At 45.6% G+C, this 16,353-nt stretch overlaps 1 protein-coding gene across 1 annotated transcript in view; it reads right to left on the reverse strand.

Moving 5' to 3' along the window:
- The window catches only part of LOC146839140 (uncharacterized), a 366,458-nt gene that overhangs the window by 292,954 nt on the left and 57,151 nt on the right, over positions 1 to 16,353 (reverse strand). Inside the window, 1 exon segment of the mRNA XM_085600014.1 lies at positions 3,929 to 5,887. Within this exon segment, the coding sequence (XP_085456140.1) occupies positions 3,929 to 5,270 (1,342 nt within the window). The 5' untranslated portion in view covers positions 5,271 to 5,887.

Raw genomic sequence — 16,353 nt, forward strand, 5'->3', positions numbered from 1 at the left:
GTGAGCCCTCCAGCATCTCCACGATCTGCATGGGGCCCTTCTGCATTTTGCCACTCGACGCGCCTAACCGGTTGCTGGCCCGCTGGCTAGTGGCCATCTTGGCGACGAACTCTACGAAATACACCGCTGGTCTGGTTGCTCCAGACTGGCCCTTGCTCCCCTCCAAAGGAGCAGTTCCTCTGACCTTGCTGGTCAGAGCCATCAGCTTATTTCCTTTCCTACAACAATTGCTTTTGCCTTGTTTGCTTCGATCAAGTCGCCGACACCGCCGACAGCGAGAGCCTGCGTGGGACAGCTCGTGACTTGACTCCTGGACGTCGTCGACCTTCAGGGACCACGTGGCTGCAGAGACAAGCTACACCTTTCTTCCTGTTTGCACCCGACATCGCCTGGTACCCACCTGGTGCCACGCTGGTCACTGGCTAGTGACTGTGAACACTGTCCCCTCTGCTTACAGGTCTTCAACATCTCCGATCCACCCTTGGATCCACTGCATCCCCTCCGGGCCGGTCGCCTGCAGCATCTTTGTCTTCAGGCTCCACGGAACAGATAGAAGAAACCCGACGCACTTCGAGGCCTATGCACCCGCTTCCTGTGGGTGAGGTAAAGCTGGCACTCCTGTGCCCAAGTGTAGTATTACATCTCTAGTGCCTGTGTTCCAAATCTTGAGTTCCTAGCCCATCCGGAAGATCCTCTTTGCAGTAACTTTGTACTTTTTACGCACCCATTGAAACCTATGGGAGCACGCGTGTGACTATTTGCTCTGCACACGCAACCCGTGGACCTCCTGGTCACTAACTGAAGTTAGCTCCTTGTAGGCCCAGCGATTCTAGAGGCCCTAGGCCTTTTCCCTTTTCTGTTCGTGGTACTTATACCACTATTTTAGTATATGGTTTGAGTGGCCACCAGGGCCTATCCATATAAAGTGCAACTTCTGTGTATTCTGTGATAATCTTGTTTGACGATTTGTGCTCCTGTGCTCATAAAGAGACTAGGGGTTACTTTGAGAAATAAATACATATATATTTTGAATATATATCTGTGTGGTGTCCTTTCATTGGTATAAAAGGGGGTTGCATTTGGTAAAACAGCTGGCTTAACACGCATCACGAGTTTAGCCTCAAAGACTGCTTAGCCTACGCTACCACTAGGGCAGCTAGTCCGAAAAGGTTGACTTACAACCACACCATAAGGGTTGCTTGGCATGGTACAAGGTGGTCACTTTAACTAGTGAACATCATATACCAGGCCAACTTCTCACAATTACCCTGAGAGTTACAGCTTACATTCTCCTCCTTTCACTTCTACCACATCAGAGCCTGGGGGTTAACGTCGGGCACTGCAAGCATTACCCTGAGAGTTACAGCTCACAATCCCTCCTTTCACTTCTATCACATCAGAGCCTGGGGGTTAACGTCGGGCACTGCAAGCATTACCCTGAGAGTTACAGCTCACATTCCCTCCTTTCACTTCTATCACATCAGAGCCTGGGGGTTAACGTCATGCACTGCAAGCATTACCCTGAGAGTTACAGCTCACATTTCCTCCTTTCACTTCTACCACAACAAAGTGTGGGGGTTAATGTCGGGCACTGCAAGCATTAACCCTGAGAGTTACAGCTCACATTTGGCTCCTTTCACTTCTACCACATCAGACCCTGGGGGTTAACGTCGGGCACTGCAAGCATTAACCCTGAGAGTTACAGCTCACATTCTCCTCCTTTCACTTCTACCACATCAGAGCCTGGGGGGTCAACGTTGTGCATTGCAAGCATTACCCTAAGAGTTACAGCTCACATTCTCTCCTTTCACTTCTACCACATCAGAGCCTGGGGGTTAACGTCGTGCACTGCAAGCATTAACTCTGAGAGTCACAGCTTACATTTTCCTAATTTCACTTTTCCCGCACTTGGTCACTGTTGTCTGGCCGCTGTCACAGAACCATAAATGTTGCATAAAATGACCAAACACCACAACTAGCTACAGTCCTGACAAGTACCACTCATCAGGGGTTAGACTAACACATTTTAATGCAGGTGTCCGCCTCACTGCACTAAAATGCATTAGTCACGCATTATTAGAGCTCTTCTGATGTAGTGTAATGATGAGGCACTGCAATTTAATTGAGCAGAAGAAGCCAGCAGCGTGTGACTGCCATAGCGATGTTATGCCGCCAGGCGTGGACTCACGTACTGCTTTGGTACAGACACATTTCAGTTAAGAGAAGTTGATGTTTTATTATAAAGCACTATTTGTAGCCACAGTTGGTTTAAGTGTGATCTGAGATCAGGCCCGACCGTGCGGAGCCACGTGAACCCAGCTACCAGTGGCTTCTGTTTATTTTCCAGCCATGCATTTGTAGCAGTTAATTGGCCCGACCAAGCAGTAGCAGTTCGTTTTCTGTGCCATCCGCACCTGAGTGTGCAGGGTGGTACTGGAGAAGTGGTGACCATCTGGAGCAAGTAGCAGAGAAGAGGGCAAGCCTGCTCTACCTGGGGAGAATATGCCGTGATGGAGAAATAGAACAGGGGCCGTGCAGATCAATAAACTCCATGCCAGACTGCTGCCACACAACCATGAAGGAGTTTGAGACCTGAGCAGGCAGTTAAAGTTGGGCATCATATCCCTGACTTTACCTTTTCTGTAATCGTCACCCATGCCATTTTTTTACATGAAAATATGCGGAATTAACATGCTCAGTAAAATAATATAAAGGCATAGTTTTCATCCTCGGTTGTAAGGTAATACATCACAAATCACTGTAGTGTCACGAGATAGAAGGTTTCGCTTTACCTCTGGATTCTTTTTTTCTAATTGAATTCTGAAAGAAATGTCTAACATTAAATGCGTCCCCTAGATTTTACTAGATTAGACCCTTCTTGTTGCATATCATTGATTCGTATGAAACAAGCACATGGCATTATCATAGTTTTATACTGCTGGCAACTGAGGACCGAAGGCCTGATTCTCCGGCCCTTTAATTGTAACTTCCTCAGGTTACCGACAAGACAGTTTAATTTTTGTTTGCACTGAGATCTTGTAACTTTGATAAAAGAAAGTCTGTGTTGGCAGCAGAGAGCACCACTGAGAAATTCAGTGGGACCGGCTTTATCTTACGGTAAAGCTTGTGAAGAGCTCGGATGCTTGTCATGTATAGTTATTTTGTAAGCATGTGTGTGTTCATAACTGTGCATGGGAAACGTGGCAGATCTCTTTCTATGACTTTATCACGGCGGGACCATGTCCAAGCTGCACAGTGCAAGTCTACCATTCTTTCAAAACATGTTACATTATACGCACATTAAAGTGGGATGAAGTGTCTCTCATAGTGTCACACATATGTATTGAAAAGTCACACAGGGGCATATAGAAATCACAAGAATGTCACACATAGGCAACCTGAAAACGTAGCCGCCATGAATATTCTCCAGTGTCTGTTTGTTAAATTGGTTTGAGAGTGTTGGGATGGGGTTTGTATTCTATCACAAATTCCTAAAGTTATCTGAAAATACCCTTGTTAGTCCAAGCATTATTCACAGTGTTGCTTTTCCAGGTAGCATGAACAGGTGTGCTTGGGTGTTTGTCTTTATAACTCTAGTTTACTGAATAAACAACAACAGTTTTCATTTATTGTAGTCCACACTGCGCTAGTTTCCCATTGTGCTTCCTGTTACTTCATATTTATAGTGTGTAGAGAAATGAGCCATCACACGGAACAGACTCTTTTAGATTTCAACAAATATATATGTTTTTGTACTCCCCAAATCTACTTTTTATCATCCTTTCTTTAGCTCACAATAGCTGCTCTATATATGTCCGTAGATGAGTCAGTATTATTGTTGATGTGCTTCAATTCTCGCCATCTTGCCATTTTGCTGATTATTTTGATGCATGTTTTTGTTTATGGCTTTGTAGGATTTATAATCAACAAAAGCTCTTCACACATTCACTGCACTTGAATGGTTTTTCCCCTGTGTGTGCACGCTGATGATTCTTTAATGCTGAAGAGGAAGTAAAATTACTTCCACATTCACTGCATTGGTAAGGTTTCTTCCCAGTGTGTGTTCGCTGATGCTGTTTTAGGTTTGATAAAACCCTGAAGCTCTTCCCACATTCGTTGCACTTGAAAGGTTTTTCCCCAGTGTGTGTTCGTTGGTGAATCTTTAATGTTGAAGATTCACTAAAACTACTTACACATTCACTGCAATTAAATGGTTTTTCCCCTGTGTGTGTTCGCTGATGTCTTTGTAGTTCTGATAACCAACTAAAGCTCTTCACACATTCACTGCACTTGAATGGTTTTTCCCCTGTGTGTGTTCGCTGATGATTCTTTAATGCTGAAGAGGAACTAAAATTACTTCCACATTCACTGCATTGGTAGGATTTGTCCCCAGTGTGTGTTCGCTGATGCTTTTTTAGGTTTGATGAAAACCTGAAGCTCTTCCCACATTCATCGCACTTGAAAGGTTTTTCCCCTGTATGTGTTCGTTGATGATTCCTTAATGTTGAGTAATGACTAAAACTACTTCCACATTCACTGCAATCGTATGGTTTTTCCCCTGTGTGTATGCGCTGATGCCTCTGTAGGTCTGATAATTGACTAAAGCGCTTCGTACAATCACTGCACCTGAATGGTTTTTCCCCAGTGTGTGTTCGCTGATGCCTTTGCAGGTTTGATAATTGACTAAAGTTCTTCACACATTCACTGCACCTGAACAGCTTTTCTCCTGTGTGTGTTTGTTGATGGCTCTGCAGGTTTGATAGTCGACAAAAGCTCTTCACACACTCAGAGCATTTGAAAGGCTTTTCCCCTGTGTGTATTCGCTGGTGATTCCTTAATGTTGAGGAATGACTAAACTTACTTCCACAAGCATTGCAATGGTATGGTTTCTCTCCAGTGTGTGTTCGTTGATGTCTTTGCAGGTTTGATAACTGACTAAAACATTTTACACATTCACTGCACCTGAATGACTTTTCCCCCTTGTGTGTTCGTTGATGCTCATTTAGGTGTGCTGATTGACTAAAGCTCTTCACACATTCACTGCAATGATATGGTTGTTCTCCTGTGTGTGTTTTCTGATGATGCTTTAGTTCTGATGAGAAGCTTAAGCTCTCTCTACATGTGTATGATTCTTCTATCTTGGTTAGTGTTTTTGCGTCTGGTATATATTTGTCTAAATCCTGTGACTGTGTTTCCTGAAGGGCCGACTTTGCTGATAAAGCACTTGTGGTATTCTCACATTTCCTGCATGAGAGAGTTATTTTGGACATTTGATTTCAGGTTTAAATAAAGTGAAATTCTCGACACTCATATAATGTGTAAGGATTCTTTGTGAGAGATTGTATCTAGATTGGATGGGTTTGCAAGCTTTAGGGTAAAAGAATCATCCTCCTTCTGGTCAATGCAAATTGGGACTTCATTCTGTATTTTAGATAGTGGAACCCCCCTTTCCTTCCGTTGTCTGGCTCAACTCCGTTGTGCTTTTCTCTGGTTGCTGTGGTTTGGCCAGGAAGAGTTTATAATACACCTAAAGCACGGAATGGTTGTCTGTTGTCAGTTTAGGAAGCAGAGCACTGCTCTAGCCACAGTATCACGATTGATGATCACAGCTGGTGTATGACTTAGGTTTGCACAGGAGGTGGCTTGTCAGTGTTGTTGCCTCAAGATTCTAGAGGTCATTTCTTCGTCTTGTGGCATGGAGGTGCACAGCGCAGACTCTCACGTTCACTGAACAGTCCCTCACAGCTTCTTCCAGGATCTGTCTGTTTATGTTCAGGGTCCTCTGTTTCTGGCTGTGCTGATGTTTTCCTGAGTTTTGGAGTTCAAGAGATTTATAGTATTATCTTCATTACTTCATAATTTATTTTGTGTGCTCAAGGCTTGATTCCTGTTGGATGTAAAGAGATTGAAAACTGGTAATTGAAAACGTAATGGAATGTGAATACTCAACATTTAACTGGTTGTAAAAGACATCTCTTCTTTACCATCTTTGAAGCTTAGCAAGGCATATATCAGCAGATATTTAACTACACGTTCTATGGAACATGCTACATCTCATTAACTTCTGAAAAGGAGGTGATTTGCCAGTGTTCACAGAGTAACTTGATAAATAAAGGGCGCTTACGCAGCACCCACATGCTACAGATACAGCTTTCGGTAGATGCACATGGTCAAAATTTAATTTAAAGAAAAACAGAAAGTGGAAAAAATTATGGAGCAAAATGTGTTGCTTTAAGGTGAGCTTTCGGAAGGGTTTAACAAAGGTAACTCTTTAGGAAGTATACAATAATGGAAATGCTTCAGGAAGTACATAACAAAGGTAACTCCATTTACACTGTTCCTCACTTTACTTTCCTGTTCACACTGTATCAGCTAAAGTTCCAACACCTGTCTGAACCTTGCTGTTCATTAAGTTATCTTTGCCACTTTCCACAACATCCCTGGGGGCCGTTCAAACATTTGGTGGAAGATTGGGAGGATTATCAGGAGATGTGGTGGGTTTTCTCTCGTCATAATATTCGTATCCCTGACACTAGTGCAGCTTCCAGGGTCAGGGGTTGGCCCTGACACAGGACTTAAACAAGAGACTCTTTCCTTCTTCCTAAAGTAGATAAAGTGCGGATCCTGCTGGATTTCCAGCTACAGCTCCTTCCTGGGCTTTTAATGTAAAGCAGAATGAGGCATTCATTGTAATAGTCGCTTTTACTTTGTGCACACAGCTAAGGCAAACATTGAGTCATGTAACTACTTTGGAGTTTCTGACCGGACGTACGCACTTGCTGTCGCAACATGCAGGCTTTATTATGCCTGTGAGTACTCTGAGCGCTTCCAGCGCAATACACTGGAGAGAATTACCTGCATTACAATTAAAGAACATTTTGAAAATACCTACAGTCTAATTGGACTTCATTACCTAGTGCAACCCCATTTGTATAAATCAATCTTGGATCTGGAGCACAGAGGCGTCATGCAACGGCTGGCGTTGGGGAGCTTTGCGCAGGAACAGGACTTTTTGGAACTGGGGTGAGGTGCAGGACGGCCGTTGTAACTTCTGACATCAATTAGAAACATTGTGTCATACAATTTAATATTCAACAATATAAGTCGTTTAGTCTTTATTATAGAGAATCCCTCACAACTGATAATTCACCTGACATTTCTGCAGCCAACCGATGTGTGCATATTCATCAGTTTTAGCTTTTTCTAACTTTCTATATTTGATTCCAGTTTGGTAACCAGGACGCTACTTCGGCAGAGTGGGAGAGGCATCTGTTGTCTGCAGCAACAGCATAGACTCTGTGGGCAGCACACTGCTTTTACACCATGCACGTCACCCACGATAGCCACGGGCCTCAGCTTTACTGTGGACTCAGGGTAGCCTTGGGGAAGTCTGGAAATCCACCTCTGGTGATGCAAAGACTTCGGCATCCGGCGCGAGCTTCAGCTATGCAGAGCAGTCAGCTGCTTCTTTGGTGCCTGCCAAGTAGGGGAGTCACTCCTTGACCCCAAGGGAGATTTCTTCAGTCTTCTAGTCAAAGTAGAATGTCAAAGGTCCAGGATATATATTGCAGAGTTTCGTCCAGGGTAATCTAAAGTCGCAAGGGCTGGGTTCCCATATTTATACTAAGTTTGGTGGTTGGACATACTCTAGGGACCCACCTATGGGAGGGTTTGGAAAGAGGGGTGGTTACACCCCTTTCCTTTGTCCAGTTTCACGCCAGAGCAGGGGCAGGTAGCCCCTGCAACCGGTTTGAACTGGACTATGCACAGGGACACCAAGTGTGCCCCCAGTGCAGGACTTCAAAGCACCAGAGAGTGCTCCCGCCCAGCCCCAATACAAATCTGCCTGTTTGGGGAGGTGGTTACACATCCCTGGGACAGGAAACCTATTGTCCAGGCCTCCCCTGCTGAAGGTTCGGTCAGCAGCAGGAGGCCAGACCCGTGTCTGTGGCAGAGGCATCTATTTTGTGATGCCAGGGCTCAAGAAAGTCCTACTGGGTTAGACCAGTGTGAACATGTCTCTCCCTCTAGAAGGGTGGAATGCTACCCCCACCGCCAGAACTGGCGGGGGATAGTATTCCAAAGCGGTTGACACCAAACACGACATGTTTCCGTGCAGCCATCCCAAAGTTAGCATTTACCGCGAGGTTATAATGCACTTAAGAGTATATGGTCAGGCTGCACCACAAACAGCATCAGTGGAGGTACTCCGAATGCTGCAGAGGGGCTCTGCTCATGCAGGGGCACCCTCTCACATAAAAACCATGCTTCAGCCCCTGGTAGGCCTCTGAGGTACCTATGCCCTAGGTACATAGTATACCATATACTAGGGGTTTATAAGGCTCTCCCAAATCTAATTAGATATGTACCTAATGTACATGGAAACCATTTTAGAGAGGAAGCAGCTAGGCTGGGGTGCTGATTAGCAGGGCCACAGCCAGACTAAGGTCAAAAAAGAGTGAAACACCAGCAAAAAGTGGGGGTACCCATGCGAAGCAGATCCTTCTCTCCTACAGTGCAATCAAAGGGGGAAGTGAAATCCCTGATCTCCCAGCTATCAAGTACAGGTACGAGACCCAGACTGGACTTTAAAGCTCCAGCCAGCTCTGGGAGGGATTCACTTGGCTTACTCACCTGTTCACAGTTAGATACATTGGCTCTGTCCGTCTGTCAGGAGCAAACACTTGAATCACTTGAGTCTCCATCAAACCCCAACTTGGTTAGTGAGGGGGAGGATACAACGGTGGGGGAACTCCCAGGGGATTCTACAAGCTCTAAAGAGCCAACACGTTCCTTAATCCTGCAGGTGCTGCAGGAGCAAAGGCTGGAAGCACAAGACCATTTTGCACAGGCTAGGGCAGACAACCTTAGTATCCAACATTCATTAAGTGAGGTGACCAGCACGGTGGGGGTGCTAATAAGAGACATTGCTGAGCTGCAAACACGAGTAATGGCGACAGAAGAGCCTACCACAGTGACTTCTAGAACTGTAAAAGCTCATGACGAGCAAATTTTGGCCATGCAAACTAAAATAGAAGATTTGAAAAATCGGCAAAGCTGCAATAACTTAAAGCTGTTTGGGTTCCCAGAAGGCAAGGAGGGCTCTGACCCTCGTGCCTACGTGGTCCAGCTTCTTCAGAGGGCTTTTCCTGATCTGTCGGACTGGGATTGGGGCTGCCAAGTCCAGAGAGTATATAGACTGCCCATGGCTTTGCATAAAACGAACTCTCGCTATCCCAGACCTTTTTTGGTAATTTTTTAATTAAGACAAGCAATATCTATTAAAGCTTGGCCTAGTACCCCAGTAACTGTGGAATCTTTTTCTGTCTTTGTTAGATCAGACTTATGTAAGGCCACCATGGATAGACGCTGGAAGTTGAGACAACTCATTGATCCAATAAAAGCGGTACGGGCCCCTGTGTTTATTCAAGAGCCCGGTCGGCTGAAGATCATAAAAGATGGACACTTACAATTTTTTTCTACGGATCAAGAGGCTCTAAGTCTATGGCAGTCTGAGAGAACGCCTAATAAGAACTATTAGCCTAAGATGAATAGGGCTATAGATTCGAAATAAGGCTAATTGATGTACTAGTGTTGTTTGTTTTTTTCTCTCTTCTTTCCCTGTTTCTATCTTTATTATTCGATTTTGGAAAGGCTTTACCTTTCTTCTCCACAGGGTACTTTGGTGGTTGGTGATGGGCGGACGGAGAGCTGCTCTGTGGGGGCTGTGGGTTGGTAGTGCCAATTTAACAGCAGCTTTTAAGGAGGACGATTCCTTCTTCATGCTACTGGGGGTCACGATGGGTGGGAGGGGGGAGGGAAGTAAATGAAAATGTCAGCAGGAGGGCACAGAAACACTGTGAGAAAGAGGTAACTGATTGCAATAAAGAGCATGGTTTTCAAAGTAGAGTAAATAGACAGTAGGATGCGAGGTAGGGGGATTGAACGATCTACGGGTAGGAGTATCACTTCCTATGACATGGATTAGGTGTATGTCCTGGAATGTTTCAGGTCTAAATAGTGGAACTAAGAGACAACTGGTTCGGGAGGAGTTGAAAATGTATAGACCTCAGATTGTTTTACTTACATAGACACATCTAGCTTATAAAAATCGGGCCATTTTAAGAATTTAGGGTATCAGACAGCTGTATGTACAACCCAGAGTGCTTCGATAAGGGGTGTGGCTATACTTGTGGATCCAAAATTCGAATGCAGAATTATTAAAACCCTAGCTGACCAAAGGGGGAGGTGGGTACTCGTACGTGTTGAGATAAGGGGAAGGAGATATGTTTTTTGTACTGTATATGGTCTTAATACAGATGAGCCCACTATCTTTGATTTTTTAAATATCAAATTGTTAGATTGGCAGGGTGAATGCTTGATCATGGGGGACTTCAACTGCGTAATGGATTATTCGATCAACTCAACAAACAGATCTGCTACTTATAGAAAGGGGAAGGTGAGGTCTGCGATATTAGAAATGGGGAGGTTACATGATATAAAGGATGCCTGGCGACATCTCCACCCTATTGACTCAGGCTATACATATTATTCTGCCCCACATAAGCAATACTCCCAAAATGACATGGCGTGGGTCTCGGAAAATATATTGGAATCTGCAGACATCAAAGTTTGTCCTAGGATCACCTCGAACCATAATCCCATATTATTGTACTTCAAGGTTGAGGTTGACCGTAGGACAGCTAGATCTTTTTCATTCCCACGTTACTTGCTTACAGACAGCAAATATGTGGACATTATCAATAAACAATTAGAAGATTTGTTTAGGGATAACGTGGGGACGGCTTTTCCTTTAGTTGTTTGGGATACTATGAAGGCTTTTGTAAGAGGGGTTGCTCATCAATACATCTGGCAGCAGAATAAGGAGCAGGAAAGTCTGGTCAGAGCAGCCACTCAAGCCTTGTCATTTATGGAAATCCAACATGCTGACGCGATTCAACGAAAGGCCACTGACGAAGAGCAATTGTATGTCCTGTTGGTAGACACTAGATCAGTCATGAGTCGTTCACTAAAGGAGAAGACTGCTATAAAATACAATAAATACAGGGCATTACAGTATGAGTATGGGGAGCAAATAGGGAAGGTGCTTGCTTATCAGGTAGCAGATACGAGGGCTAAAACCCGGATAAAAGCTATAAAAGGGACAAATGGCGTTCTTCAGACATTGCTGCAGGCAATCTTGGATCAACTTACTAGATTCTACCAGAAACTTTATGCGCAACCCATAGTACCAGAGCAGAATGACTTGCAGCAATACCTACTATGCAGTGAGCGAGGAAGAAAAGGCTTTATTAGAGGAAGAAATTTCACAAGATGAAATAAGAGAGGCAATTTCTTCTCTTCCTTCAGGGAAGGCTCCAGGGGAAGACTCTATACCGGATGAATTTTATAAAACTTTTATAAGCCTTATAGTTCTGCCTATGGAGGCGGTTATATAACATATTGGATCCAGTGGCAGGATTCCAGAAACTTGGAACATGATAAATATAGTCTTTTTTGTAAAAAAGGATAAACCACCAGAGGAATGTGGCTCTTACGGGACCATTTCTTTCATCAATGCAGATGCAAACATTTTTGCTAAACTTTTGGCTAGCCGCCTTGCTCCAATAATGCCCAGGCTAGTATCCAATCAACAGCCTGGTTTCATATAGGGAAGGGATAAAACTATGTATGTTAACACTGCAGTGGGGCTTTTGATCTTGGTAGCAAGACAACAACAAACCATGGTATGATTCTTCTAGACGCCGGGAAGGCATTTGACAGGGTGGTTTGGGATTACTTATGGGCTACATTGGCAGCTTTCGGGTTAAGAGGGAAATTTAATAAATGGGTACAGGCTTTATATTGGGAACCACAGGCAAAATTGCTTTATGCAGACTTACGATCATCATCTTTCTGTCTTAAGTGGCAGTAAAGAGGGATGTCCTCTTTCTCCCTTGCTGTTCACTCTATATATTGAGCCATTTATTCAGGCACTACAATTTAATGTGCGAATCTTACCATTGATATCTGGGGCATGTCAACTTAAGGTAACTGCTTATGCAGACGATATTGCTGTTTTTTCTACTGATCCTGAGACAGCAATAAGTTTTATTGAGAAAGAGGCAAGCAAATTTGACTCACTATCTGTCTATAAGCTAAATGTTTAAAAAACTCAAGTAATTTTTAATTTTCGGGCAGATAGACCTGTGGTAGGAGTGTGTTTAGTGGCTACATATCTTGGGTGCGGATATCCACTCAGACCGAGTGGATAATGACATTGAATAATGAGCCCTTGTTAGAAGCTACAGCTAAGCGACTTAAGATCTGGCATCAACTTCCAATTGGAATGGTAGGTAGGTGTAAATCATAAAAATGAAGATACTTCCTAAGTTTTTGTATTTATTTAGTGCAATCCCTCAACTTGTTCCTAATCTTTTTTTTCAGAAGCTAGAAGGTATATTAGGTAGCTTTATTTGGGGGTACAAAAAGCACGCCGGGCAATAGACTTATTGAAATCTCCATACAGCCAGGGGGGGCTTGGTTTTCCAGATTTTAAAACGTATTTTTGGGCAGCATTTGCGGGACGCCTCCGTAGCCTCCTAGAACCTGAAAATCAAAACTTCTTTCATCAGCTTTTGTTGGCATCTGAATGCCAAATGTTTTTCCATAAAACTAATGACCTCAACTACTTCAAAAGGGTCACGTTTAAGACCATTAGAGACCGTGTGTATACATGGCGTGCTATGGCTGCTGAATGCTGTCTTTCGCTGTTTCATGATAAACTCCCACTATGGGGTAATCCCATGCTACCGTCTGGATTTCAAGACCCTGTAGCTAGGAGCTGGGCTAGGCTTGGGATTCTACACCTGGGGGATCTGTATGATAATAACGGTTTCAATATTTGAGAACCTGCAATTATTGCATAATCTCCCTACCCAAATGCTGTTTAAGTATTTCCAAATTAGGGATTACTTTGTGAAACATCTAGCATTAAAGGGAGTGTCTAGATCGGAGATTTGGGATTGCCTAAATGCAGGAAAAGTAAAGTCTATAATTAGTAAAATGTACCAATGTCTTAGTATGGCTAGACAGAAAGGGTGTGTGAAAAACTCGCTTTACGATGGACTAAAATTCTGGGGACAAATATAACACCCACAATTATTACTCAGGCACTAGCAACTATAGAAGGGTCAATTCATGCTGTTAATCTAAGACTACAACAATTTCGAACAATATGTATTCTCTATTCATCTTCTCTACTCCAGAGAAGATGGCCAGCTGGGCGCGGCAGGGCCATAGAGGAGATCGGGAAAAATGCCCTAAATGTGGTATACATGCTGCAGGCCTGCAACATATGTTCGCTAGCTTCCCAGAGTTGGAACTCTTTTGGCAGAAGATAGCACAGGTGATGAGAGAACGACTAGGGGTAGACTTTCTTCCTACAATTACAGAAATTATGTTGGGGTACTGAGAAGAGAATCAAGAGTTGAAGAGGCTTTTTGCAATCCTATGACTTACCATCGCAAGGGCCTGAACCTCACCTAAACCTCCCACCGTGGGTGAATGGTGGGTTATCGTAAGGGAGACTTTTGAAATGAGAGTGCATTGGGTGAGTTCTTCTGACAAAACAAACTTGCTCTGGGACTCCTTCCTACCATGGAAAGGCCTTAGTGCCGCTATGATCAGACTTCTACAACCCAGTGAGGCAACAATAATTACACTCATCGAAAAGAGTGTGCACTGGGTGAGTTCTTCTGACCACACAGACCCGCTCTAGGTCTCACTCCTATTACGAACAGGCCCCAGTGCCACCACAGCCAGACTTCTACAGCCCAGTGAGGCAACAGTAATTACACTCATCGAGTGAATGCACTGGGTGAGTTCTTCGGACCACACGGACCCACTCTGGGACTCACTGCTATCATTGACAGGTCTCAGTGCTGCCACGGTCAGACTTCTAGAGCCCATTTAGGCAACAGTATTTACACTCATCAAAAGGAGAGTGCACTGGGTGAGTTCTTCTGACCACACAAACCCACTCTGGATCTTACTCATATCATGGACAGACCTCAGTGCCACCATGGTCAGTCTTCTACAGCCCAGTAAGGCAACAGTAATTACACTCTCGAAAGGTGAGTGCAATGGGTGAGTTCTTCTGACCACACGGATCCGCTCTGGGTCTCACTCGTATCATCGACAGGCCTCAGTTCCGCCACGATCAGACTTTCACAGCACAGTGAGGCAACAGTAATTACACTCATCGAAAGGGGAGTACACTGGGTGAGTTCTTCTGACCACACAGATCCGCTCTGGAACTCACTCCTATTATGGACAGGACTCAGTGCCGCCATGGTCAGACTTCTACAGCCCAGCGAGGCAACAGTAATTACACCCATCGAGTGAGTGCCCTGGGTGAGTTCCTATGACCACACGGACCCACTCTGGGTATCACTCGTTTTATTGACAGGCCTCAATGCCACCACGGTCAGACTTCTACAGCCCAGCGAGGCAACAGTAATTACACTCATGGAAAGGAGAGTGCATTGGGTGAGTTCTGACCATGGGGACTCGCTCTGGGTCTCACTCCTATCATGGACAGGCCTCAGTGCAGCCATGGTCAGACTACTACAGCCCAGCAAGGCAACAGTAATTACACTCATCGAGTGAGTGCCCTGGGTGAGTTCCTATGACCACACTGACCCACTCTGGGTATCACTCGTTTTATTGACAGGCCTCAGTGCCTCCACGGTCAGACTTCTACAGCCCAGTGAGGCAACAGTAATTACACTCTAGAAAGGAGAGTGTATTGGGTGAGTTCTTCTAACCGCACAGACCTGCTGTGGGTCTCACTCCTATCAAAGACAGTCCTCAGTGCAGACACACAGTCATTGAGTCTGCTGAGGACGGGGGTCAAAATACTGCAGCTGGCTGCTGTGAATTTGAGGCGGTGCATTCTCTGTGAAGCCAAGAAGGGGACCTTTTGTCCCGGCAGAAATATTATCACTGGTAATTATTACATTTATTGTTTAAAGTTATTAATATAACGCACCCTCACTAATTCGCCTCCACTCACATGGCCTCTTCAAATCTTTATTTAAATAAAAGGTGAGTCTTTGCTGTGGAAATGGATAATTCTGGGATTGTGCTGTGCCTGACTGCAGTGTGATGGGGAAAGACAAGAATCTGCGGCCAGTGCCACAGCGAAGCGACAGATTGTCACGCTCTGCATCTAATGTGGTGAGGGAGAGAGCAGGCACTGCACCCACTGTGACAGCGAAGAGACCCGGAGAGGCCAGACTCAGCACACAGTGTGACATGAGAGGGGCAGAAAGAGGCCAGGCTCTGAATCAACTGTACACCCAGTGTGACGGAGGAGAGACCCGGAGAGGCCAAGCTCTGCATCTTGTGTGAGGGGGAGAGGCCCGCAGAGGCCAAGCTCTGCATCTTGTGTGAGGGGGAGAGACCCGGAGAGGCCAAGCTCTGCATCTTGTGTGAAGGGGAGATACCCGGAGAGGTCACACTCTACATCTTGTGTGAGGGGAGAGGCCCGGAGAGGCCAAGCTCTGAATCTTGTGTGAGGGGGAGAGACCCGGAGAGGCCAAGCTCTGCATCTTGTGTGAGGGGGAGAGACCCGGAGAGGCCAAGCTCTGCATATTGTGTGAGGGAGAGATACCTGGAGAGGTCAAGCTGTGCATCTTGTGTGAGGGGGAGAGACCCGGTGAGGCCAAGCTCTGCATCTTGTGTGAGGGGGAGAGACCCGGAGAGGCCAAGCTCTGCATCTTGTGTGAGGTGGAGAGACCCGGAGAGGCCAAGCTCTGCATCTTGTGTGAGGTGGAGAGACCCGGAGAGGTCACGCTCTCCATCTAATGTGGCGAGGGAGAGAGCAGGCACTGCACCCACTGTGACAGCGAAGAGACCCGGAGAGGCCAGACTCAGCACACAGTGTGACATGAGAGGGGCAGAAAGAGGCTAGGCTCTGAATCAACTGTACACCCAGTGTGACGGAGGAGAGACCCGGAGAGGCCAAGCTCTGCATCTTGTGTGATGGAGGAGAGACCCGGAGAGGCCAAGCTCTGCATCTTGTGTGAGGGGGAGAGACCCGGAGAGGCCAAGCTCTGCATCTTGTGTGAGGGGGAGATGCCCGGAGAGGTCAAGCTCTGCATCTTGTGTGAGGGGGAGAGACCCGGAGAGGCCAAGCTCTGCATCTTGTGTGAGGGGGAGCGACCCGGAGAGGCCAAGCTCTGCATCTTGTGTGAGGGGGAGAGACCCGGAGAGGCCAAGCTCTGCATCTTGTGTGAGGGGAAGAGACCCGGAGAGGCCAAGCTCTGCATCTTGTGTGAGGGGGAGAGA

This window comes from Triturus cristatus, chromosome 4_2, assembly GCF_964204655.1.
Source record: "Triturus cristatus chromosome 4_2, aTriCri1.1, whole genome shotgun sequence".
In the NCBI taxonomy this organism is placed as follows: domain Eukaryota; kingdom Metazoa; phylum Chordata; class Amphibia; order Caudata; family Salamandridae; genus Triturus; species Triturus cristatus.